This window comes from Pseudophryne corroboree (assembly GCF_028390025.1).
Source record: "Pseudophryne corroboree isolate aPseCor3 chromosome 6 unlocalized genomic scaffold, aPseCor3.hap2 SUPER_6_unloc_3, whole genome shotgun sequence".
Lineage (NCBI taxonomy): Eukaryota > Metazoa > Chordata > Amphibia > Anura > Myobatrachidae > Pseudophryne > Pseudophryne corroboree.
Window position 1 is genome coordinate 358568 of NW_026967604.1, and position 26739 is coordinate 385306.

The 26739-nt window shown below is 48.8% G+C and overlaps 1 protein-coding gene across 1 annotated transcript in view; it reads right to left on the minus strand.

The window, feature by feature from the left end:
- Positions 1–5700: 5700 nt before the first annotated feature.
- Positions 5701–26739, minus strand: part of NEURL4 (neuralized E3 ubiquitin protein ligase 4) — a 228071-nt gene continuing 207032 nt past the window's right edge. Inside the window, exon 24 of the mRNA XM_063950431.1 lies at positions 5701–6253. Within this exon, the coding sequence (XP_063806501.1) occupies positions 6049–6253 (205 nt within the window). The 3' untranslated portion in view covers positions 5701–6048. The remainder of the gene's footprint in view (positions 6254–26739) is intronic.

Sequence of the window (26739 nt, forward strand, 5' to 3'; positions counted from 1 at the left end):
ATCAGGCGGAGACACAGGGGCAGTGTGTGCCCAGTAGGGGAAGCCAGCGGATCAGGCGGAGACACAGGGGCAGTGTGTGCCCAGTAGGGGGAGCCAGCGGATCAGGCGGAGACACAGGGGCCGTCTGTGCCCAGCAGGGGGAACCAGCGGGTCATGCGGAGACACAGGTGCCGTCTGTGCCCAGTAGGGGAAGCCAGCGGATCAGGCGGAGACACAGGTGCCGTCTGGGTCCAGTAGAGGGAGCCAGCGGGTCAGGCGGAGACACAGGTGCTGTGTCTGCCCAGTAGGGGGAGCCAGCGGATCAGGCGGATACACAGGTGCTGTGTCTGCCCAGTAGGGGGAGCCAGCGGATCAGGAGGAGACACAGGTGCCGTCTGTGCCCAGTAGGGGGAGCCAGCGGATCAGGCAAAGACACGGGGCAGTGTGTGCCCAGTAGGGGGAGCCAGCGGATCAGGCGGAGACACAGGTGCCATCTGTGCCCAGTAGGGGGAGCCAGCGGATCAGGCAGAGACACAGGTGCCGTGTTTGCCCAGTAGGGGGAGCCAGCGGATCAGGCGGCCGTCTGTGCCCAGTAGAGGGAGCCAGCGGACCAGGCGGAGACACAGGGGCAGTGTGTGCCCAGTAGGGGGAGCCAGCGGATCAGGCGGAAACACAGGGGCAGTGTGTGCCCAGCAGGGGGAGCCGGCGGAGACACAGGGGCAGTGTGTGCCCAGTAGGGGGAGCCAGCAGATCAGGCAGAGACACAGGGGCTGTGTATGCCCAGTAGGGGGAACCAGTGGGTCATGCGGAGACACAGGTGCCGTCTGTGCCCAGTAGGGAGAGCCAGCGGATCAGGCGGAGACACAGGGGCTGTCTGTGCCCAGTAGGGTGAGACAGCGGATCAGGCGGAGACACAGGGGCAGTGTGTGCCCAGTAGGGGGGAGCCAGCGGATCAGGCGGAGACACAGGTGCCATCTGTGCCCAGTAGGGGGAGCCAGCGGATCAGGCAGAGACACAGGGGCAGTCCATGCCCAGTAGGGGGAGCCAGCGGATCAGGCAGAGACACAGGGGCAGTCCATGCCCAGTAGGGGGAGCCAGCGGATCAGGCGGAGACACAGGTGCCATCTGTGCCCAGTAGGGGGAGCCAGCGGATCAGGCGGAGACACAGGGGCAGTGCGCGCCCAGTAGGGGGAGCCAGTGGGTCAGGCGGAGACACAGGGGCAGTCCGTGCCCAGTAGGGGGAGCCAGTGGGTCAGGCGGAGACACAGGGGCAGTCCGTGCCCAGTAGGGGGAGCCAGCGGATCAGGCGGAGACACAGGGGCAGTGTGTGCCCAGTAGGGGGAGCCAGCGGGTCAGGCGGAGACACAGGGGCAGTGTGTGCCCAGTAGGGGGAGCCAGTGGGTCAGGCGGAGACACAGGGGCAGTGTGTGCCCAGTAGGGGGAGCCAGTGGGTCAGGCGGAGACACAGGGGCAGTCCGTGCCCAGTAGGGGGAGCCAGCGGATCAGGCAGTGACACAGGGGCTGTGTCTGCCCAGTAGGGGGAGCCAGCGGATCAGGCGGAGACACAGGGGCAGTCTGTGCCCAGTAGGGGGAGCCAGCGGATCAGTCGGAGACACAGGGGCCGTTTGTGCCCAGTAGGGGGAGCCAGCGGATCAGGTGGAGACACAGGGGCAGTGTGTGCCCAGTAGGGGGAGCCAGTGGATCAGGTGGAGACACAGGGGCAGTGTGTGCCCAGTAGGGGGAGCCAGCGGATCAGGTGGAGACACAGGGGCAGTGTGTGCCCAGTAGGGGGAGCCAGCGGATCAGGTGGAGACACAGGGGCAGTGTGTGCCCAGTAGGGAGAGCCAGCGGATCAGGCGGAGACACAGGTGCCATCTGTGCCCAGTAGGGGGAGCCAGCGGATCAGGTGGAGACACAGGGGCAGTGTGTGCCCAGTAGGGGGAGCCAGCGGATCAGGTGGAGACACAGGGGCAGTCTGTGCCCAGTAGGGGGAGCCAGCGGATCAGGTGGAGACACAGGGGCTGTATGTGCCCAGTAGGGAGAGCCAGCGGATCAGGCGGAGACACAGGTGCCATCTGTGCCCAGTAGGGGGAGCCAGTGGATCAGGTGGAGACACAGGGGCTGTATGTGCCCAGTAGGGAGAGCCAGCGGATCAGGCGGAGACACAGGGGCCGTTTGTGACCAGTAGGGGGAGCCAGCGGATCAGGCGGAGACACAGGGGCAGTGTGTGCCCAGTAGAGGGAGCCAGCGGATCAGGTGGAGACACAGGGGCACTGTGTGCCCAGTAGGGGGAGCCAGCGGATCAGTCGGAGACACAGGGGCCGTTTGTGCCCAGTAGGGGGAGCCAGCGGATCAGGTGGAGACACAGGGGCAGTGTGTGCCCAGTAGGGGGAGCCAGTGGATCAGGTGGAGACACAGGGGCAGTGTGTGCCCAGTAGGGGGAGCCAGCGGATCAGGTGGAGACACAGGGGCAGTCTGTGCCCAGTAGGGGGAGCCAGCGGATCAGGCGGAGACACAGGGGCAGTCTGTGCCCAGTAGGGGGAGCCAGCGGATCAGGCGGAGACACAGGGGCAGTCTGTGCCCAGTAGGGGGAGCCAGCGGATCAGGTGGAGACACAGGGGCAGGTGTGTGCCCAGTAGGGGGAGCCAGCGGATCAGGTGGAGACACAGGGGCAGTGTGTGCCCAGTAGGGGGAGCCAGTGGATCAGGTGGAGACACAGGGGCAGTGTGTGCCCAGTAGGGGGAGCCAGCGGATCAGGTGGAGACACAGGGGCAGTGTGTGCCCAGTAGGGGGAGCCAGCGGATCAGGTGGAGACACAGGGGCAGTCTGTGCCCAGTAGGGGGAGCCAGCGGATCAGGTGGAGACACAGGGGCTGTGTGTGCTCAGTAGGGGGAGCCAGCGGATCAGGCGGAGACACAGGTGCCATCTGTGCCCAGTAGGGGGAGCCAGCGGATCAGGTGGAGACACAGGGGCAGTGTGTGCCCAGTAGGGGGAGCCAGCGGATCAGGCGGAGACACAGGGGCAGTGTGTGCCCAGTAGGGGGAGCCAGCGGATCAGGTGGAGACACAGGGGCAGTGTGTGCCCAGTAGGGGGAGCCAGTGGATCAGGTGGAGACACAGGGGCAGTGTGTGCCCAGTAGGGGGAGCCAGCGGATCAGGTGGAGACACAGGGGCAGTGTGTGCCCAGTAGGGGGAGCCAGCGGATCAGGTGGAGACACATGGGCTGTGTGTGCTCAGTAGGGGGAGCCAGCGGATCAGGCGGAGACACATGGGCAGTGTGTGCCCAGTAGGGGGAGCCAGCGGATCAGGTGGAGACACATGGGCAGTGTGTGCTCAGTAGGGGGAGCCAGCGGATCAGGTGGAGACACAGGGGCAGTGTGTGCCCAGTAGGGGGAGCCAGCGGATCAGGCGGAGACACAGGGGCAGTGTGTGCTCAGTAGGGGGAGCCAGCGGATCAGGCGGAGACACAGGGGCAGTGTGTGCTCAGTAGGGGGAGCCAGCGGATCAGGCGGAGACACATGGGCAGTGTGTGCCCAGTAGGGGGAGCCAGCGGGTCAGGCGGAGACACAGGGGCAGTGTGTGCCCAGTAGGGGGAGCCAGCGGATCAGGCGGAGACACAGGGGCAGTGTGTGCCCAGTAGGGGGAGCCAGCGGATCAGGCGGAGACACAGGGGCAGTGTGTGCCCAGTAGGGGGAGCCAGCGGATCAGGTGGAGACACAGGGGCAGTGTGTGCCCAGTAGGGGGAGCCAGCGGATCAGGTGGAGACACATGGGCAGTGTGTGCCCAGTAGGGGGAGCCAGCGGATCAGGTGGAGACACAGGGGCAGTGTGTGCCCAGTAGGGGGAGCCAGCGGATCAGGTGGAGACACATGGGCAGTGTGTGCCCAGTAGGGGGAGCCAGCGGATCAGGTGGAGACACAGGGGCAGTGTGTGCCCAGTAGGGGGAGCCAGCGGATCAGGTGGAGACACATGGGCAGTGTGTGCCCAGTAGGGGGAGCCAGCGGATCAGGTGGAGACACAGGGGCAGTGTGTGCCCAGTAGGGGGAGCCAGCGGATCAGGCGGAGACACAGGGGCAGTCTGTGCCCAGTAGGGGGAGCCAGCGGATCAGGTGGAGACACAGGGGCAGTGTGTGCCCAGTAGGGGGAGCCAGCGGATCAGGTGGAGACACAGGGGCAGTGTGTGCTCAGTAGGGGGAGCCAGCGGATCAGGCGGAGACACAGGGGCAGTGTGTGCTCAGTAGGGGGAGCCAGCGGATCAGGTGGAGACACAGGGGCAGTGTGTGCCCAGTAGGGGGAGCCAGCGGATCAGGTGGAGACACAGGGGCAGTGTGTGCTCAGTAGGGGGAGCCAGCGGATCAGGTGGAGACACAGGGGCAGTGTGTGCCCAGTAGCGGGAGCCAGCGGATCAGGCGGAGACACATGGGCAGTGTGTGCCCAGTAGGGGGAGCCAGCGGATCAGGCGGAGACACAGGGGCAGTGTGTGCCCAGTAGGGGGAGCCAGCGGATCAGGCGGAGACACAGGGGCAGTGTGTGCTCAGTAGGGGGAGCCAGCGGATCAGGCGGAGACACAGGGGCAGTGTGTGCCCAGTAGGGGGAGCCAGCGGATCAGGCGGAGACACAGGGGCAGTGTGTGCCCAGTAGGGGGAGCCAGCGGATCAGGTGGAGACACAGGGGCAGTGTGTGCTCAGTAGGGGGAGCCAGCGGATCAGGTGGAGACACAGGGGCAGTGTGTGCCCAGTAGGGGGAGCCAGCGGATCAGGCGGAGACACAGGGGCAGTGTGTGCCCAGTAGGGGGAGCCAGCAGATCAGGTGGAGACACAGGGGCAGTGTGTGCCCAGTAGGGGGAGCCAGCGGATCAGGTGGAGACACAGGAGCAGTGTGTGCCCAGTAGGGGGAGCCAGCGGATCAGGTGGAGACACAGGGGCAGTGTGTGCCCAGTAGGGGGAGCCAGCGGATCAGGCGGAGACACAGGGGCTGTGTGTGCTCAGTAGGGGGAGCCAGCGGATCAGGTGGAGACACAGGGGCAGTGTGTGCTCAGTAGGGGGAGCCAGTGGATCAGGCGGAGACACAGGGGCAGTGTGTGCTCAGTAGGGGGAGCCAGCGGATCAGGCGGAGACACAGGGGCAGTGTGTGCTCAGTAGGGGGAGCCAGTGGATCAGGTGGAGACACAGGGGCAGTGTGTGCCCAGTAGGGGGAGCCAGTGGATCAGGCGGAGACACATGGGCTGTGTGTGCTCAGTAGGGGGTGCCAGCGGATCAGGCGGAGACACAGGGGCAGTGTGTGCCCAGTAGGGGGAGCCAGTGGATCAGGCGGAGACACAGGGGCAGTGTGTGCTCAGTAGGGGGAGCCAGCGGATCAGGCGGAGACACAGGGGCAGTGTGTGCTCAGTAGGGGGAGCCAGTGGATCAGGCGGAGACACAGGGGCTGTGTGTGCTCAGTAGGGGGAGCCAGCGGATCAGGCGGAGACACAGGGGCAGTGTGTGCTCAGTAGGGGGAGCCAGTGGATCAGGTGGAGACACAGGGGCAGTGTGTGCCCAGTAGGGGGAGCCAGCGGATCAGGCGGAGACACAGGGGCTGTGTGTGCTCAGTAGGGGGAGCCAGCGGATCAGGTGGAGACACATGGGCTGTGTGTGCTCAGTAGGGGGAGCCAGCGGATCAGGCGGAGACACAGGGGTCGCCTGCACAGAAAACACCAATTCTGACACCACACAAATACACACACATTCTGTACAAGAAATTTATGTATTAAAAAAAAAATAAACTCAATGTACAAATCAGGAAAAAGAACAGCAGCTTAAATAACGGTCTGGCGCAATGGGAAGGTCTCTCCGAGTCCGCCCGCCAGATGCTTCATCCTTCCAATAAATTAATGGGAGTGGGGGAATGTAAACAACTTTGAGAAGGACAAAAAGGGGGTGAGACACAAAATAAAGAAAAGGGAGAAGAGTTCAGAGAGAGCAAAGTTAAGAAACAACGAGGGGGTGTAACAGATGCCCCCCTTTGTGGCACAGATGTTCCCAGTCCTCTCTCCTAGTGTGACATCAGCGGACCTACAGGACGAGGTATAAAGTTCATTCCACACGCACCAGCAGACCCCTCAGAACAGTGGCCCCCTTCTCCTTGGTCAGCCACTCCACCTCAGAGTTGGGAATTCTGGGATCCAAGAAATCAGAAGGCCCCGTTGATGGTGGGCCCACCTTATAAGATCCAGGACGTACACATACTTGTAAAGCAACCTGCGCTCCGAACATACGCTGAGTGCGAGGGTCTCTGAATCTGAAACAAGGGAGAAAGTCTCATTAGCAGCTGGAGTGCAGCATTATACTGACAGGCTCCTCCCACCCAGTGACTGATTAGCAGCTGGAGTGCAGCATTATACTGACAGGCTCCTCCCACCCAGTGACTGATTAGATGCTGGAGTGCAGCATTATACTGACAGGCTCCTCCCACCCAGTGACTGATTAGCAGCTGGAGTGCAGCATTATACTAACAGGCTCCTCCCACCCAGTGACTGATTAAGCAGCATTATACTGACAGGCTCCTCCCACCCAGTGACTGATTAGATGCTGGAGTGCAGCATTATACTGACAGGCTCCTCCCACCCAGTGACTGATTAGCAGCTGGAGTGCAGCATTATACTGACAGGCTCCTCCCACCCAGTGACTGATTAGCAGCTGGAGTGCAGCATTATACTGACAGGCTCCTCCCACCCAGTGACTGATTAGATGCTGGAGTGCAGCATTATACTGACAGGCTCCTCCCACCCAGTGACTGATTAGTAGCTGGAGTGCAGCATTACACTGACAGGCTCCTCCCACCCAGTGACTGATTAGCAGCTGGAGTGCAGCATTATACTGACAGGCTCATCCCACCCAGTGACTGATTAGATGCTGGAGTGCAGCATTATACTAACAGGCTCCTCCCACCCAGTGACTGATTAAGCAGCATTATACTGACAGGCTCATCCCACCCAGTGACTGATTAGCAGCTGGAGTGCAGCATTATACTGACAGGCTCCTCCCACCCAGTGACTGATTAGCAGCTGGAGTGCAGCATTATACTGACAGGCTCCTCCCACCCAGTGACTGATTAGCAGCTGGAGTGCAGCATTATACTGACAGGCTCCTCCCACCCAGTGACTGATTAGCAGCTGGAGTGCAGCATTATACTGACAGGCTCCTCCCACCCAGTGACTGATTAGCAGCTGGAGTGCAGCATTACACTGACAGGCTCCTCCCACCCAGTGACTGATTAGATGCTGGAGTGCAGCATTATACTGACAGGCTCCTCCCACCCAGTGACTGATTAGCAGCTGGAGTGCAGCATTATACTGACAGGCTCCTCCCACCCAGTGACTGATTAGATGCTGGAGTGCAGCATTATACTGACAGGCTCCTCCCACCCAGTGACTGATTAGATGCTGGAGTGCAGCATTATACTGACAGGCTCCTCCCACCCAGTGACTGATTAGCAGCTGGAGTGCAGCATTATACTGACAGGCTCCTCCCACCCAGTGACTGATTAGATGCTGGAGTGCAGCATTATACTGACAGGCTTCCCCCACCCAGTGACTGATTAGCAGCTGGAGTGCAGCATTATACTGACAGGCTCCTCCCACCCAGTGACTGATTAGATGCTGGAGTGCAGCATTATACTGACAGGCTCCTCCCACCCAGTGACTGATTAGTAGCTGGAGTGCAGCATTACACTGACAGGCTCCTCCCACCCAGTGACTGATTAGCAGCTGGAGTGCAGCATTATACTGACAGGCTCCTCCCACCCAGTGACTGATTAGATGCTGGAGTGCAGCATTATACTGACAGGCTCCTCCCACCCAGTGACTGATTAGATGCTGGAGTGCAGCATTATACTGACAGGCTTCCCCCACCCAGTGACTGATTAGATGCTGGAGTGCAGCATTATACTGACAGGCTCCTCCCACCCAGTGACTGATTAGATGCTGGAGTGCAGCATTATACTGACAGGCTCCTCCCACCCAGTGACTGATTAGTAGCTGGAGTGCAGCATTACACTGACAGGCTCCTCCCACCCAGTGACTGATTAGCAGCTGGAGTGCAGCATTATACTGACAGGCTCCTCCCACCCAGTGACTGATTAGATGCTGGAGTGCAGCATTATACTGACAGGCTTCCCCCACCCAGTGACTGATTAGATGCTGGAGTGCAGCATTATACTGACAGGCTCCTCCCACCCAGTGACTGATTAGATGCTGGAGTGCAGCATTATACTGACAGGCTCCTCCCACCCAGTGACTGATTAGTAGCTGGAGTGCAGCATTACACTGACAGGCTCCTCCCACCCAGTGACTGATTAGCAGCTGGAGTGCAGCATTATACTGACAGGCTCCTCCCACCCAGTGACTGATTAGATGCTGGAGTGCAGCATTATACTGACAGGCTTCCCCCACCCAGTGACTGATTAGATGCTGGAGTGCAGCATTATACTGACAGGCTCCTCCCACCCAGTGACTGATTAGATGCTGGAGTGCAGCATTATACTGACAGGCTCCTCCCACCCAGTGACTGATTAGCAGCTGGAGTGCAGCATTATACTGACAGGCTCCTCCCACCCAGTGACTGATTAGATGCTGGAGTGCAGCATTATACTGACAGGCTTCCCCCACCCAGTGACTGATTAGATGCTGGAGTGCAGCATTATACTGACAGGCTCCTCCCACCCAGTGACTGATTAGATGCTGGAGTGCAGCATTATACTGACAGGCTCCTCCCACCCAGTGACTGATTAGATGCTGGAGTGCAGCATTATACTGACAGGCTTCCCCCACCCAGTGATGGATTAGCAGCATTATACTGACAGGCTCCTCCCACCCAGTGACTGATTAGCAGCTGGAGTGCAGCATTATACTGACAGGCTCCTCCCACCCAGTGACTGATTAGCAGCTGGAGTGCAGCATTATACTGACAGGCTCCTCCCACCCAGTGACTGATTAGATGCTGGAGTGCAGCATTATACTGACAGGCTCCTCCCACCCAGTGACTGATTAGATGCTGGAGTGCAGCATTACACTGACAGGCTCCTCCCACCCAGTGACTGATTAGCAGCTGGAGTGCAGCATTATACTGACAGGCTCCTCCCACCCAGTGACTGATTAGATGCTGGAGTGCAGCATTATACTGACAGGCTCCTCCCACCCAGTGACTGATTAGCAGCTGGAGTGCAGCATTATACTGACAGGCTTCCCCCACCCAGTGACTGATTAGATGCTGGAGTGCAGCATTATACTGACAGGCTCCTCCCACCCAGTGACTGATTAGCAGCTGGAGTGAAGCATTATACTGACAGGCTCCTCCCACCCAGTGACTGATTAGATGCTGGAGTGCAGCATTATACTGACAGGCTCCTCCCACCCAGTGACTGATTAGCAGCTGGAGTGCAGCATTATACTGACAGGCTTCCCCCACCCAGTGACTGATTAGATGCTGGAGTGCAGCATTATACTGACAGGCTCCTCCCACCCAGTGACTGATTAGCAGCTGGAGTGAAGCATTATACTGACAGGCTCCTCCCACCCAGTGACTGATTAGCAGCTGGAGTGCAGCATTATACTGACAGGCTCCTCCCACCCAGTGACTGATTAGATGCTGGAGTGCAGCATTATACTGACAGGCTCCTCCCACCCAGTGACTGATTAGATGCTGGAGTGCAGCATTATACTGACAGGCTCCTCCCACCCAGTGACTGATTAGATGCTGGAGTGCAGCATTACACTGACAGGCTCCTCCCACCCAGTGACTGATTAGCAGCTGGAGTGCAGCATTATACTGACAGGCTCCTCCCACCCAGTGACTGATTAGATGCTGGAGTGCAGCATTATACTGACAGGCTCCTCCCACCCAGTGACTGATTAGCAGCTGGAGTGCAGCATTATACTGACAGGCTTCCCCCACCCAGTGACTGATTAGATGCTGGAGTGCAGCATTATACTGACAGGCTCCTCCCACCCAGTGACTGATTAGCAGCTGGAGTGAAGCATTATACTGACAGGCTCCTCCCACCCAGTGACTGATTAGATGCTGGAGTGCAGCATTATACTGACAGGCTCCTCCCACCCAGTGACTGATTAGCAGCTGGAGTGCAGCATTATACTGACAGGCTTCCCCCACCCAGTGACTGATTAGATGCTGGAGTGCAGCATTATACTGACAGGCTCCTCCCACCCAGTGACTGATTAGCAGCTGGAGTGCAGCATTATACTGACAGGCTCCTCCCACCCAGTGACTGATTAGCAGCTGGAGTGCAGCATTATACTGACAGGCTCCTCCCACCCAGTGACTGATTAGCAGCTGGAGTGCAGCATTATACTGACAGGCTCCTCCCACCCAGTGACTGATTAGCAGCTGGAGTGCAGCATTATACTGACAGGCTCCTCCCACCCAGTGACTGATTAGCAGCTGGAGTGCAGCATTATACTGACAGGCTCCTCCCACCCAGTGACTGATTAGCAGCTGGAGTGCAGCATTATACTGACAGGCTCCTCCCACCCAGTGACTGATTAGCAGCTGGAGTGCAGCATTATACTGACAAGCTGACACAGCTCCTGCTGGCAACAAAGAAAAACTGAAGAACCTGAGCTGTGGGCGGGATATGAGGGGAGAAGATCCAGTGCATGCTGGGAGCTTCAAACAGTTTAACTGTTCGGTGCCTGTCCTGGTCTCCACCAGCATAAACCCAGAGTCATATCTGTGGTTGTCTATGTACTCTATCGAAGATATAGTATTAATGGCTCTGTACTGGAAACTACTGAGGAGGAAAGGGATCTAGGAGTCACTATTTCAGGTGACATAAAGGATAAATATAGTATTAATGGCACTATACTGGAAACTACTGAGGAGGAAAGGGATCTAGGAGTCACTATCTCAGGTGACATAAAGGATAAATATAGTATTAATGGCACTATACTGGAACCTACTGAGGAGGAAAGGGATCTAGGAGTCACTATCTCAGGTGACATAAAGGATAAATATAGTATTAATGGCGCTATACTGGAAACTACTGAGGAGGAAAGGGATCTAGGAGTCACTATTTCAGGTGACATAAAGGATAAATATAATATTAATGGCGCTATACTGGAAACTACTGAGTAGGAAAGGGATCTAGGAGTCACTATTTCAGGTGACATAAAGGATAAATATAGTATTAATGGCACTATACTGGAAACTACTGAGGAGGAAAGGGATCTAGGAGTCACTATCTCAGGTGACATAAAGGATAAATATAGTATTAATGGCACTATACTGGAAACTACTGAGGAGGAAAGGGATCTAGGAGTCACTATATCAGGTGACATAAAGGATAAATATAGTATTAATGGCACTATACTGGAAACTACTGAGGAGGAAAGGGATCTAGGAGTCACTATCTCAGGTGACATAAAGGATAAATATAGTATTAATGCACTGTACTGGAAACTACTGAGGAGGAAAGGGATCTAGGAGTCACTATCTCAGGTGACATAAAGGATAAATATAGTATTAATGGCACTATACTGGAAACTACTGAGGAGGAAAGGGATCTAGGAGTCACTATTTCAGGTGACAAAGGATAAATATAGTATTAATGGCACTATACTGGATACTACTGAGGAGGAAAGGGATCTAGGAGTCTCTATCTCAGGTGACATAAAGGATAAATATAGTATTAATGGCGCTATACTGGGAGCTACTGAGGAGGAAAGGGATCTAGGAGTCACTATTTCAGGTGACATAAAGGATAAATATAGTATTAATGGCACTATACTGGAACTACTGAGGAGGAAAGGGATCTAGGAGTCACTATTTCAGGTGACATAAAGGATAAATATAGTATTAATGGCGCTATACTGGAACTACTGAGGAGGAAAGGGATCTAGGAGTCACTATTTCAGGTGACATAAAGGATAAATATAGTATTAATGGCACTATACTGGAAACTACTGAGGAGGAAAGGGATCTAGGAGTCACTATCTCAGGTGACATAAAGGATAAATATAGTATTAATGGCACTATACTGGAACTACTGAGGAGGAAAGAGATCTAGGAGTCACTATTTCAGGTGACATAAAGGATAAATATAGTATTAATGGCACTATACTGGAAACTACTGAGGAGGAAAGGGATCTAGGAGTCACTATTACAGGTGACATAAAGGATAAATATAGTATTAATGGCACTATACTGGAAACTACTGAGGAGGAAAGGGATCTAGGAGTCACTATTTCAGGTGACAAAGGATAAATATAGTATTAATGGCTCTATACTGGAAACTACTGAGGAGGAAAGGGATCTAGGAGTCACTATTTCAGGTGACAAAGGATAAATATAGTATTAATGGCTCTATACTGGAAACTACTGAGGAGGAAAGGGATCTAGGAGTCACTATTTCAGGTGACATAAAGGATAAATATAGTATTAATGGCAGTATACTGGAACCTACTGAGGAGGAAAGGGATCTAGGAGTCACTATTTCAGGTAAAATAAAGGATAAATATAGTATTAATGGCACTATACTGGAACTACTGAGGAGGAAAGGGATCTAGGAGTCACTATTTCAGGTGACAAAGGATAAATATAGTATTAATGGCTCTATACTGGAAACTACTGAGGAGGAAAGGGATCTAGGAGTCACTATTTCAGGTGACATAAAGGATAAATATAGTATTAATGGCACTATACTGGAAACTACTGAGGAGGAAAGGGATCTAGGAGTCACTATCTCAGGTGACATAAAGGATAAATATAGTATTAATGGCACTATACTGGAACTACTGAGGAGGAAAGGGATCTAGGAGTCACTATTTCAGGTGACATAAAGGATAAATATAGTATTAATGGCGCTATACTGGAACCTACTGAGGAGGAAAGGGATCTAGGAGTCACTATTTCAGGTAAAATAAAGGATAAATATAGTATTAATGGCACTATACTGGAACTACTGAGGAGGAAAGGGATCTAGGAGTCACTATTTCATGTGACATGAAGGCTAAATATAGTATTAATGGCACTATACTGAGAACTACTGAGGAGGAAAGGGATCTAGGAGTCACTATTTCAGGTAAAATAAAGGATAAATATAGTATTAATGGCACTATACTGGAAACTACTGAGGAGGAAAGGGATCTAGGAGTCACTATTTCCGGTGACATAAAGGGTAAATATAGTATTAATGGCGCTATACTGGAAACTACTGAGGAGGAAAGGGATCTAGGAGTCACTATTTCAGGTGACATAAAGGATAAATATAGTATTAATGGCACTATACTGGAACTACTGAGGAGGAAAGGGATCTAGGAGTCACTATTTCATGTGACATAAAGGCTAAATATAGTTTCTCTAACGTCCTAGTGGATGCTGGGGACTCCGTCAGGACCATGGGGAATAGCGGCTCCGCAGGAGACAGGGCACAAAAGCAAGCTTTTAGGATCACATGGTGTGTACTGGCTCCTCCCCCTATGACCCTCCTCCAAGCCTCAGTTAGGTTTTTGTGCCCGGCCGAGAAGGGTGCAATCTAGGTGGCTCTCTTAAAGAGTTACTTAGAAAAAGTTTTTAGGTTCTTTATTTTCAGTGAGTCCTGCTGGCAACAGGCTCACTGCATCGAGGGACTTAGAGGAGAGATTTTCAACTCACCTGCGTGCAGGATGGATTGGATTCTTAGGCTACTGGACATAGCTCCAGAGGGAGTCGGAACACAGGGCTCGCCCTGGGGTTCGTCCCGGAGCCGCGCCGCCGACCCCCCTTGCAGACGCTGAAGATGAAGAGGTCCGGAACCAGGCGGCAGAAGACTCTCAGTCTTCATCAGGTAGCGCACAGCACTGCAGCTGTGCGCCTTTGTTGTCAGCACACTTCACACAGCGGTCACGGAGGGTGCAGGGCGCTGGGGGGGGCGCCCTGGGCAGCAATGTATAATACCTGTATGGCGAAAAATACATCACATATAGCCCTTGAGGCTATATGGATGTATTTAACCCCTGCCAGATATCTAAAACTCCGGAGAAGAAGCCCGCCGAAAAGGGGGCGGGGCCTATTCTCCTCAGCACACAGCGCCATTTTCCCTCACAGAAAGGCTGGTGGGAAGGCTCCCATGCTCTCCCCTGCACTGCACTACAGAAACAGGGTTAAAACAGAGAGGGGGGGCACTGATTTGGCGATATGTATATATATTAAAATGCTATAAGGGAGGAACACTTATATAAAGGTTGTCCCTGGATAATTATAGCGTTTTGGTGTGTGCTGGCAAACTCTCCCTCTGTCTCCCCAAAGGGCTAGTGGGTCCTGTCCTCTATCAGAGCATTCCCTATGTGTGTGCTGTATGTCGGTACGTGTGTGTCGACATGTATGAGGAAAATATTGGTGAGGAGGCGGAGCAAATTGCCTGTAATGGTGATGTCACTCTCTAGGGAGTCGACACCGGAATGGATGGCTTATTTATGGAAATTACGTGACAATGTCAACACGCTGCAAGCCGGTTGACGACATGAGAGGGCCGGCGAACAAATTAGTATCTGTCCAGGCGTCTCAAACACCGTCAGGGGCTGTAAAATGCCCATTTACCTCAGTCGGTCGACACAGACCCAGACACGGACACTGATTTCAGTGTCGACGGTGAAGAAACAAACGTATTTTCTTTTAGGGCCACACGTTAAGGGCAATGAAGGAGGTGTTACATATTTCTGATACTCCAAGTACCACAAAAAAGGGTATTATGTGTGAGGTGAAAAAACTACCTGTAGTTTTTCCTGAATCAGATAAATTAAATGAAGTGTGTGATGATGCGTGGGTTTCCCCCGATAGAAAATTATTGGCGGTATACCCTTTCCCGCCAGAAGTTAAGGCGCGGTGGGAAACACCCCTCAGGGTGGATAAGGCGCTCACACGCTTATCAGAACAAGTGGCGGTACCATCTACGGATAGGGCCGTACTTAAGGAGCCAGCTGATAGGAGGCTGAAAAATATCCTAAAAAGTATACACACACATGCTGGTGTTATACTGCGACCAGCGATCGCCTCAGCCTGGATGTGCAGAGCTGAGGTGGCTTGGTCGGATTCCCTGACTAAAAATATTGATACCTTTGACAGGGACAGTATTTTATTGACTATAGAGCATTTAAATGATGCATTTCTATATATGCGAGATGCGCAGAGGGATATTTGCACTCTGGCATCAAGAGTAAATGCGATGTCCATATCTGCAAGAAGATGTTTATGGACACGACAGTGGTCAGGTGATGCAGATTCCAAACGGCACAAAGATGTATTGCCGTATAAAGGGGAGGAGTTATTTGGGGTCGGTCCATGGGACCTGGTGGCCAGGGCAACTGCTGGAAAATCCACCGTTTTTTACCCTAAGTCACATCTCTGCAGAAAAAGACACCGTCTTTTCAGCCTCAGTCCTTTCGTCCCTATAAGAGTCATATCTGCCCAGGGATAGAGGAAAGGGAAGAAGACTGCAGCAGGCAGCCCATTCCCAGGAACAGAAGCCCTCCACCGCTTCTACCAAGTTCTCAGCATGACGCTGGGACCGTACAGGACCCCTGGATCCTACAAGTAGTATCCAAGGGGTACAGATTGGAATGTCGAGAGGTTTCCCCCCTCGCAGGTTCCTGTAGTCTGCTGTACCAATGTCTCCCTACGACAGGGAGGCAGTATTGAAAACAATTCACAAGCTGTATTCCCAGCAGGTGATAATAAATTTACCCCTCCGACAACAAGGAAAGGGGTATTACTCCACACTATATGGTGGTACTGAAGGCTAGGTGAGACCTATTCTAAATCTGAAAAATTTGAACACTTACAAGGGTTCAAATCCAGATGGAGTCACTCAGAGCAGTGATAGCAAAGAACAAGGGGACTATATGGTGTCCCGGGACATCAGGGATACTTACCTCCATGTCCCAAAATTTGCCTTTTCTCACCAAGGGTACCTCAGGTTCGTGGTACAGAACTGTCACTATCAGTTTCAAGACGATGCCGTTGGATTGTCCAAGGCACCCCGGGTCCTTACCAAGGTAATGACCGAAATGAGGATTCGTCTTCAAAGAAAATGGACGACCTCCTGATAAGAACAAGGTCCAGAGAACAGTTGGAGGTCGGAGTAGCACTATCTCAAGTAGTTCTACGACAGCACGGGTGGATTCTAAATATTCCAAAACCGCAGTTGTTCCGACGACACGTCTGCTGGTCCTAGGGATGATTCTGGACACAGTCCAGGAAAAGGTGTTTCTCCCAGAGGAGAAAGCCAGGGAGTTATCCGAGCTAATCGGGATCCTCCTAAAACCAGGAAAAGTGTCAGTGCATCATTGCACAAGAGTCCTGGTAAAAATGGTGGCTTATTACGAAACGCTTCCATTCGGCAGATTTCACGCAAGAACTCTTCAGTGGGATCTGCTGGACAAATGGTCCGGATCGCATCTTCAGATGCATCAGCGGATAACCCTATATCCAAGGACAAGGGTGTCTCTCCTGTGGTGATTACAGAGTGCTCATCTTCTAGAGGGCCGCAAATTCGGCATTCAGGATTGGATGCTCGTGACCACGGAGGCCAGCCTGAGAGGCTGGGGAGCAGTCACACAAGGAGTGTGATCAAGTCTGGAGAATTCTCTCCACATAAATATACTGGAGCTAAGAGCAAATTTATAATGCTCTAAGCTTAGCAAGACCTCTGCTTCAAGGTCAGCCGGTATTGATCCAGTGGGATAACATCACGGCAGTCGCCCACGTAAACAGAAAGGGCGGCACAAGAAGCAGGAGGGCAGTGGCAAAACTGCAAGGATTTTTCGCTAGGCGGAAAATCATGTGATAGCACTGTCAGCAGTGTTCATTCCGGGAGTGGACGACTGGGAAGCAGACTTCCTCAGCAGGCACGACCTCCACCCGGGAGAGTGGGAACTTCATCGGGAAGTTTTCCGCATGATTGTGAACCGTTGGGAAAGACCAAAGGTGGACATGATGGCGTCCCGCCCGAACAAAAAAAAAATGGGACAGGTATTGCGCCAGGTCACGAGACCTTCAGGCGATAGCTGTGGACGTCCTGGTAACACCGTGGGTGTAACAGTCGGTGTATGTGTTCCCTTCTCTGCTTCTCATAACCAAGGTATTGAGAATTATAAGACATAGAGGAGTAAGAACTATACTCGTGGCTCCGGATTGGCCAAGAGGGACTTGGTAACCGGAACTTCAAGAGATGCTCACAGAGGACTAATGGCCTCGGGAGCTAAGAAGGGATTTGCTTTCAGCAAGTACCATGTCTGTTCCAAGAGGAACCGTGGCATCGGCCTTTAAGAAAGGACCTGCTCCAGCAGGGACCTTGTCTGTTCCAAGACTTACCGCGACTGCGTTTGACGGCATGGCGGTTTGAACGCCGGATCCTAAGGGAAAAGGCATTCCGGAAGAGGTCATACCTACCCTGGTCAAAGCCAGGAAGGAGGTGACCGCACAACGTTATCACCACATGTGGTAAAAATATGTTGCGTGGGTGAGGCCAGGAGGGCCCCACGAAAAAATTTCAACTAGGTCGATTTCTGCACTTCCTGCAAACAGGAGTGTCTATGAGCCTCAAATTGGGGTCCATTAAGGTTCAAGTTTCGGCCCTATAGATTTTCTTCCAGAAAGAATTGGCTTCAGTTCCTGAAGTCCAGACGTTTGTCAAGGGAGTATTGCATATACAGCCCTTGTGTGCCTCCAGTGGCACCGTGGGATCTCAACGTAGTGTTGGGATTCCTCAAATCATATTGGTTTGAACCACTCAAATCTGTGGATTTGAAATATCTCACATGGAAAGTGACCATGCTGTTGGCCCTGGCCTCGGCCAGGCGATTGTCAAAATTGGCGGCTTTGTCTTACAAAAGCCCATATTTGATTTTCCATTCGGACAGGGCAGAACTGCGGACTCGTCCCCAGTTTCTTCCTAAGGTGGTGTCAGCGTTTCACCTGAAACAACCTATTGTGGTGCCTGCGGCTACTAGGGACTTGGAGGACTCCAAGTTGCTAGACGTTGTCAGGGCCCTGAAAATATATATATATATATATAATTCCAGGACGGCTGGAGTCAGAAAGTCTGACTTGCTGTTTATATTGTAGGCACCCAAAAAGCTGGGTGCTCCTGCTTCTAAGCAGACTATTGCTCGTTGGATTTGTAGTACAATTCAGCTTGCACATTCTGTGGCAGGCCTGCCACAGCCAAAATCTGTAAATGCCCATTCCACAAGGAAGGTGGGCTCATCTTGGGCGGCTGCCCGAGGGGTCTCGGCTTTACAACTTTGCCGAGCAGCTACTTGGTCAGGGGCAAACACGTTTGCTAAATTCTACAAATTTGATACCCTGGCTGAGGAGGACCTGGAGTTCTCTCATTCGGTGCTGCAGAGTCATCCGCACTCTCCCGCCCGTTTGGGAGCTTTGGTATAATCCCCATGGTCCTGACGGAGTCCCCAGCATCCACTAGGACGTTAGAGAAAATAAGATTTTACTTACCGATAAATCTATTTCTCATAGTCCGTAGTGGATGCTGGGCGCCCATCCCAAGTGCGGATTGTCTGCATTACTTGTACATAGTTATTGTTACAAAAAAATCGGGTTATTATTGTTGTGAGCCATCTTTTTTAGAGGCTACTTCATTGTTATCATACTGTTAACTGGGTTCAAATCACAAGTTGTACGGTGTGATTGGTGTGGCTGGTATGAGTCTTACCCGGGATTCAAGATCCTTCCTTATTGTGTACGCTCGTCCGGGCACAGTACCTAACTGAGGCTTGGAGGAGGGTCATAGGGGGAGGAGCCAGTACACACCATGTGATCCTAAAAGCTTGCTTTTGTGCCCTGTCTCCTGCGGAGCCGCTATTCCCCATGGTCCTGACGGAGTCCCCAGCATCCACTACGGACTATGAGAAATAGATTTATCGGTAAGTAAAATCTTATTATTAATGGCACTATACTGGAACTACTGAGGAGGAAAGGGATCTAGGAGTCACTATTTCAGGTGACATAAAGGATAAATATAGTATTAATGGCACTATACTGAGAACTACTGAGGAGGAAAGGGATCTAGGAGTCACTATTTCAGGTAAAATAAAGGATAAATATAGTATTAATGGCACTATACTGGAACTACTGAGGAGGAAAGGGATCTAGGAGTCACTATTTCATGTGACATAAAGGCTAAATATAGTATTAATGGCACTATACTGGAACTACTGAGGAGGAAAGGGATCTAGAAGTCACTATCTCAGGTGACAAAGGATAAATATAGTATTAATAGCGCTATACTGGGAACTACTGAGGAGGAAAGGGATCTAGGAGTCACTATTTCAGGTGACATAAAGGATAAATATAGTATTAATGGCAGTATACTGGAAACTACTGAGGAGGAAAGGGATCTAGGAGTCACTATTTCAGGTGACATAAAGGATAAATATAGTATTAATGGCACTATACTGGGGACTACTGAGGAGGAAAGGGATCTAGGAGTCACTATTTCAGGTGACATAAAGGATAAATATAGTATTAATGGCAGTATACTGGAAACTACTGAGGAGGAAAGGGATCTAGGAGTCACTATTACAGGTGACATAAAGGATAAATATAGTATTAATGGCACTATACTGGGAACTACTGAGGAGGAAAGGGATCTAGGAGTCACTATCTCAGGTGACATAAAGGATAAATATAGTATTAATGGCACTATACTAGAAACTACTGAGGAGGAAAGGGATCTAGGAGTCACTATCTCAGGTGACATAAAGGATAAATATAGTATTAATGGCACTATACTGGGAACTACTGAGGAGGAAAGGGATCTAGGAGTCACTATTTCAGGTGACTTAAAGGATAAATATAGTAATAATGGCGCTATACTGGAAACTACTGAGGAGGAAAGGGATCTAGGAGTCACTATTTCAGGTGCCAAAGGATAAATATAGTATTAATGGCACTATACTGGAAACTATTGAGGAGGAAAGGGATCTAGGAGTCATTATTTCAGGTGACAAAGGATAAATATAGTATTAATGGCACTATACTGGGGACTACTGAGGAGGAAAGGGATCTAGGAGTCACTATTTCAGGTGACATAAAGGATAAATATAGTATTAATGGCACTATACTGGAGACTACTGAGGAGGAAAGGGATCTAGGAGTCACTATTTCAGGTGACATAGAGAATAAATATAGTATTAATGGCACTATACTGGAAACTACCGAGGAGGAAAGGGATCTAGGAGTCACTATATCAGGTGACATAAAGGATAAATATAGTATTAATAGCGCTATACTGGGAACTACTGAGGAGGAAAGGGATCTAGGAGTCACTATCTCAGGTGACAAAGGATAAATATAGTATTAATGGCACTATACTGGAAACTACTGAGGAGGAAAGGGATCTAGGAGTCACTATTTCAGGTGACATAAAGGATAAATATAGTATTAATGTCACTATACTGGGAACTACTGAGGAGGAAAGGGATCTAGGAGTCACTATTACAGGTGACATAAAGGATAAATATAGTATTAATGGCACTATACTGGACACTACTGAGGAGGAAAGGGATCTAGGAGTCACTATCTCAGGTGACATAAAGGATAAATATAGTATTAATGGCACTATACTGGGAACTACTGAGGCGGAAAGGGATCTAGGAGTCACTATTTCAGGTGACATAAAGGATAAATATAGTATTAATGGCACTATACTGGAACTACTGAGGAGGAAAGGGATCTAGGAGTCACTATCTCAGGTGACATAAAGGATAAATATAGTATTAATAGCGCTATACTGGAAACTACTGAGGAGGAAAGGGATCTAGGAGTCCCTATTTCAGGTGACAAAGGATAAATATAGTATTAATGGCACTATACTGGACACTACTGAGGAGGAAAGGGATCTAGGAGTCACTATCTCAGGTGACATAAAGGATAAATATAGTATTAATAGTGCTATACTGGGAACTACTGAGGAGGAAAGGGATCTAGGAGTCACTATTTCAGGTGACATAAAGGATAAATATAGTATTAATGGCTCTATACTGGAAACTGCTGAGGAGGAAAGGGATCTAGGAGTCACTCTTTCAGGTGACATAAAGGATAAATATAGTATTAATAGCGCTATACTGGGAACTACTGAGGAGGAAAGGGATCTAGGAGTCACTCTTTCAGGTGACATAAAGGATAAATATAGTATTAATGGCACTATACTGGAAACTACTGAGGAGGAAAGGGATCTAGAAGTCACTATCTCAGGTGACATAAAGGATAAATATAGTATTAATGGCACTATACTGGAAACTACTGAGAAGGAAAGGGATCTAGGAGTCACTATTTCAGGTGACATAAAGGATAAATATAGTATTAATGGCACTATACTGGGAACTACTGAGGAGGAAGGGATCTAGGAGTCACTATCTCAGGTGACAAAGGATAAATATAGTATTAATGGCACTATACTGGAAACTACTGAGGAGGAAAGGGATCTAGGAGTCACTATTTCAGGTGACAAAGGATAAATATAGTATTAATGTCACTATACTGGGAACTACTGAGGAGGAAAGGGATCTAGGAGTCACTATTTCAGGTGACAAAGGATAAATATAGTATAATGGCACTATACTGGAAACTACTGAGGCGGAAAGGGATCTAGGAGTCACTATTTCAGGTGACATAAAGGATAAATATAGTATTAATGGCGCTATACTGGACACTACTGAGGAGGAAAGGGATCTAGGAGTCACTATTTCAGGTGACATAAAGGATAAATATAGTATTAATGGCACTATACTGGACACTACTGAGGAGGAAAGGGATCTAGGAGTCACTATCTCAGGTGACATAAAGGATAAATATAGTATTAATAGTGCTATACTGGGAACTACTGAGGAGGAAAGGGATCTAGGAGTCACTATTTCAGGTGACATAAAGGATAAATATAGTATTAATGGCTCTATACTGGAAACTGCTGAGGAGGAAAGGGATCTAGGAGTCACTATATCAGGTGATATAAAGGATAAATATAGTATTAATGGCACTATACTGGGAACTACTGAGGAGGAAAGGGATCTAGGAGTCTCTATCTCAGGTGACATAAAGGATAAATATAGTATTAATGGCACTATACTGGATACTACTGAGGAGGAAAGGGATCTAGGAGTCACTATTTCAGGTGACAAAGGATAAATATAGTATTAATGGCACTATACTGGAAACTACTGAGGAGGAAAGGGATCTAGGAGTCACTCTTTCAGGTGACATAAAGGATAAATATAGTATTAATGGCACTATACTGGAAACTACTGAGGAGGAAAGGGATCTAGAAGTCACTATCTCAGGTGACATAAAGGATAAATATAGTATTAATAGCGCTATACTGGGAACTACTGAGGAGGAAAGGGATCTAGGAGTCACTCTTTCAGGTGACATAAAGGATAAATATAGTATTAATGGCACTATACTGGAAACTACTGAGGAGGAAAGGGATCTAGAAGTCACTATCTCAGGTGACATAAAGGATAAATATAGTATTAATAGCGCTATACTGGGAACTACTGAGGAGGAAAGGGATCTAGGAGTCACTATTTCAGGTGACATAAAGGATAAATATAGTATTAATGGCACTATACTGGAAACTACTGAGGAGGAAAGGGATCTAGGAGTCACTATTACAGGTGACATAAAGGATAAATATAGTATTAATGGCACTATACTGGAAACTACTGAGGAGGAAAGGGATCTAGGAGTCACTATTTCAGGTGACATAAAGGATAAATACAGTATTAATGGCAGTATACTGGAAACTACTGAGGAGGAAAGGGATCTAGGAGTCACTATTACAGGTGACATAAAGGATAAATATAGTATTAATAGAGCTATACTGGGAACTACTGAGGAGGAAAGGGATCTAGGAGTCACTATCTCAGGTGACAAAGGATAAATATAGTATTAATGGCACTATACTGGGAACTACTGAGGAGGAAAGGGATCTAGGAGTCACTATTTCAGGTGACTTAAAGGATAAATATAGTAATAATGGCACTATACTGGAGACTACTGAGGAGGAAAGGGATCTAGGAGTCACTATTTCAGGTGACATAAAGAATAAATATAGTATTAATGGCACTATACTGGAAACTACTGAGGAGGAAAGGGATCTAGGAGTCACTATATCAGGTGACATAAAGGATAAATATAGTATTAATAGCGCTATACTGGGGACTACTGAGGAGGAAAGGGATCTAGGAGTCACTATCTCAGGTGACAAAGGATAAATATAGTATTAATGGCACTATACTGGAAACTACTGAGGAGGAAAGGGATCTAGGAGTCACTATTTCAGGTGACATAAAGGATAAATATAGTATTAATGTCACTATACTGGGAACTACTGAGGAGGAAAGGGATCTAAGAGTCACTATCTCAGGTGACAAAGGATAAATATAGTATTAATGGCACTATACTGGAAACTACTGAGGAGGAAAGGGATCTAGGAGTCACTATTTCAGGTGACATAAAGGATAAATATAGTATTAATGTCACTATACTGGGAACTACTGAGGAGGAAAGGGATCTAGGAGTCACTATTTCAGGTGACAAAGGATAAATATAGTATAATGGCACTATACTGGAAACTACTGAGGCGGAAAGGGATCTAGGAGTCACTATTTCAGGTGACATAAAGGATAAATATAGTATTAATGGCGCTATACTGGACACTACTGAGGAGGAAAGGGATCTAGGAGTCACTATTTCAGGTGACATAAAGGATAAATATAGTATTAATGGCACTATACTGGAACTACTGAGGAGGAAAGGGATCTAGGAGTCACTATCTCAGGTGACAAAGGATAAATATAGTATTAATAGCGCTATACTGGAAACTACTGAGGAGGAAAGGGATCTAGGAGTCCCTATTTCAGGTGACATAAAGGATAAATATAGTATTAATGGCACTATACTGGACACTACTGAGGAGGAAAGGGATCTAGGAGTCACTATCTCAGGTGACAAAGGATAAATATAGTATTAATAGTGCTATACTGGGAACTACTGAGGAGGAAAGGGATCTAGGAGTCACTATTTCAGGTGACAAAGGATAAATATAGTATAATGACAATATACTGGAACTACTGAGGAGGAAAGGGATCTAGGAGTCACTATCTCAGGTGACATAAAGGATAAATATAGTATTAATAGCGCTATACTGGGAACTACTGAGGAGGAAAGGGATCTAGGAGTCACTATCTCAGGTGACATAAAGGATAAATATAGTATTAATGGCACTATACTGGACACTACTGAGGAGGAAAGGGATCTAGGAGTCACTATTTCAGGTGAAATAAAGGATAAATATAGTATTAATGGCACTATACTTGAAACTACTAAGGAGGAAAGGGATCTAGGAGTCACTATCAGGTGACATAAAGGATAAGTATAGTAATAATGGCACTATACTGGAAACTACTGAGGAGGAAAGGGATCTAGGAGTCACTATCTCAGGTGACATAAAGGATAAATATAGTATTAATGGCACTATACTGGAAACTACTGAGGAGGAAAGGGATCTAGGAGTTACTATCTTAGGTGACATAAAGGATAAATATAGTATTAATGGCACTATACTGGAAACTACTGAGGAGGAAAGGGATCTAGGAGTCACTATTTCAGGTGACAAAGGATAAATATAGTATTAATGGCACTATACTGGAAACTACTGAGGAGGAAAGGGATCTAGGAGTCACTATCTCAGGTGACATAAAGGATAAATATAGTATTAATGGCACTATACTGGAAACTACTGAGGAGGAAAGGGATCTAGGAGTTACTATCTCAGGTGACATAAAGGATAAATATAGTATTAATGGCACTATAATGGAAACTACTGAGGAGGAAAGGGATCTAGGAGTCACTATTTCAGGTGACATAAAGGATAAATATAGTATTAATGGCACTATACTGGGAACTACTGAGGAGGAAAGGGATCTAGGAGTCACTATCTCAGGTGATAAAGGATAAATATAGTATTAATGGCACCATACTGGGAACTACTGAGGAGGAAAGGGATCTAGGAGTCACTATCTCAGGTGACATAAAGGATAAATACAGTATTAATGGCACTATACTGGGAACTACTGAGGAGGAAAGGGATCTAGGAGTCACTATTTCAGGTGACAAAGGATAAATATAGTATTAATGGCACTATACTGGGAACTACTGAGGAGGAAAGGGATCTAGGAGTCACTATATCAGGTGACATAAAGGATAAATATAGTATTAATGGCGCTATACAGGAAACTACTGAGGAGGAAAGGGATATAGGAGTCACTATTTCAGGTGACATAAAGGATAAATATAGTATTAATGGCACTATACTGGGAACTACTGAGGAGGAAAGGGATCTAGGAGTCACTATATCAGGTGACATAAAGGATAAATATAGTATTAATGGCACTATACTGGGAACTACTGAGGAGGAAAGGGATCTAGGAGTCACTATATCAGGTGACATAAAGGATAAATATAGTATTAATGGCGCTATACAGGAAACTACTGAGGAGGAAAGGGATCTAGGAGTCACTATTTCAGGTGACAAAGGATAAATATAGTATTAATGGCACTGTACTGGAAACTACTGAGGAGGAAAGGGATCTAGGAGTCATTATTTCAGGTGACAAAGGATAAATATAGTATTAATGGCACTATACTGGAAACTACTGAGGAGGAAAGGGATCTAGGAGTCACTATTTCAGGTGACATAAAGGCTAAATATGGTATTAATGGCACTATACTGGGAACTACTGAGGAGGAAAGGGATCTAGGAGTCACTATTTCAGGTGACATAAAGGATACATATAGTATTAATGGCGCTATACTGGACACTACTGAGGAGGAAAGGGATCTAGGAGTCACTATTTCAGGTGACAAAGGATAAATATAGTATAATAGCACTATACTGGGAACTACTGAGGAGGAAAGGGATCTAGGAGTCACTATCTCAGGTGATATAAAGGATAAATATAGTATTAATGGCACTATACTGGGAACTACTGAGGAGGAAAGGGATCTAGGAGTCACTATCTCAGGTGACATAAAGGATAAATATAGTATTAATGACACTATACTGGAAACTACTGAGGAGGAAAGGGATCTAGGAGTCACTATCTCAGGTGACATAAAGGATAAATATAGTATTACTGGCGCTATACTGGACTACTGAGGAGGAAAGGGATCTAGGAGTCACTATCTCAGGTGACATAAAGGATAAATATAGTATTAATGGCACTATACTGGAAACTACTGAGGAGGAAAGGGATCTAGGAGTCACTATTTCAGGTGACATAAAGGATAAATATAGTATAATGGCACTATACTGGAAACTACTGAGGAGGAAAGGGATCTAGGAGTCACTATCTCAGGTGACATAAAGGATAAATATAGTATTAATGGCACTATACTGGAAACTACTGAGGAGGAAAGGGATCTAGGAGTCACTATTTCAGGTGACATAAAGGATAAATATAGTATTAATGGCACTATACTGGAAACTACTGAGGAGGAAAGGGATCTAGGAGTTACTATCTCAGGTGACATAAAGGATAAATATAGTATTAATGGCACTATACTGGAAACTACTGAGGAGGAAAGGGATCTAGGAGTCACTATTTCAGGTGACATAAAGGATAAATATAGTATTAATGGCACTATACTGGAAACTACTGAGGAGGAAAGGGATCTAGGAGTCACTATCTCAGGTGACATAAAGGATAAATATAG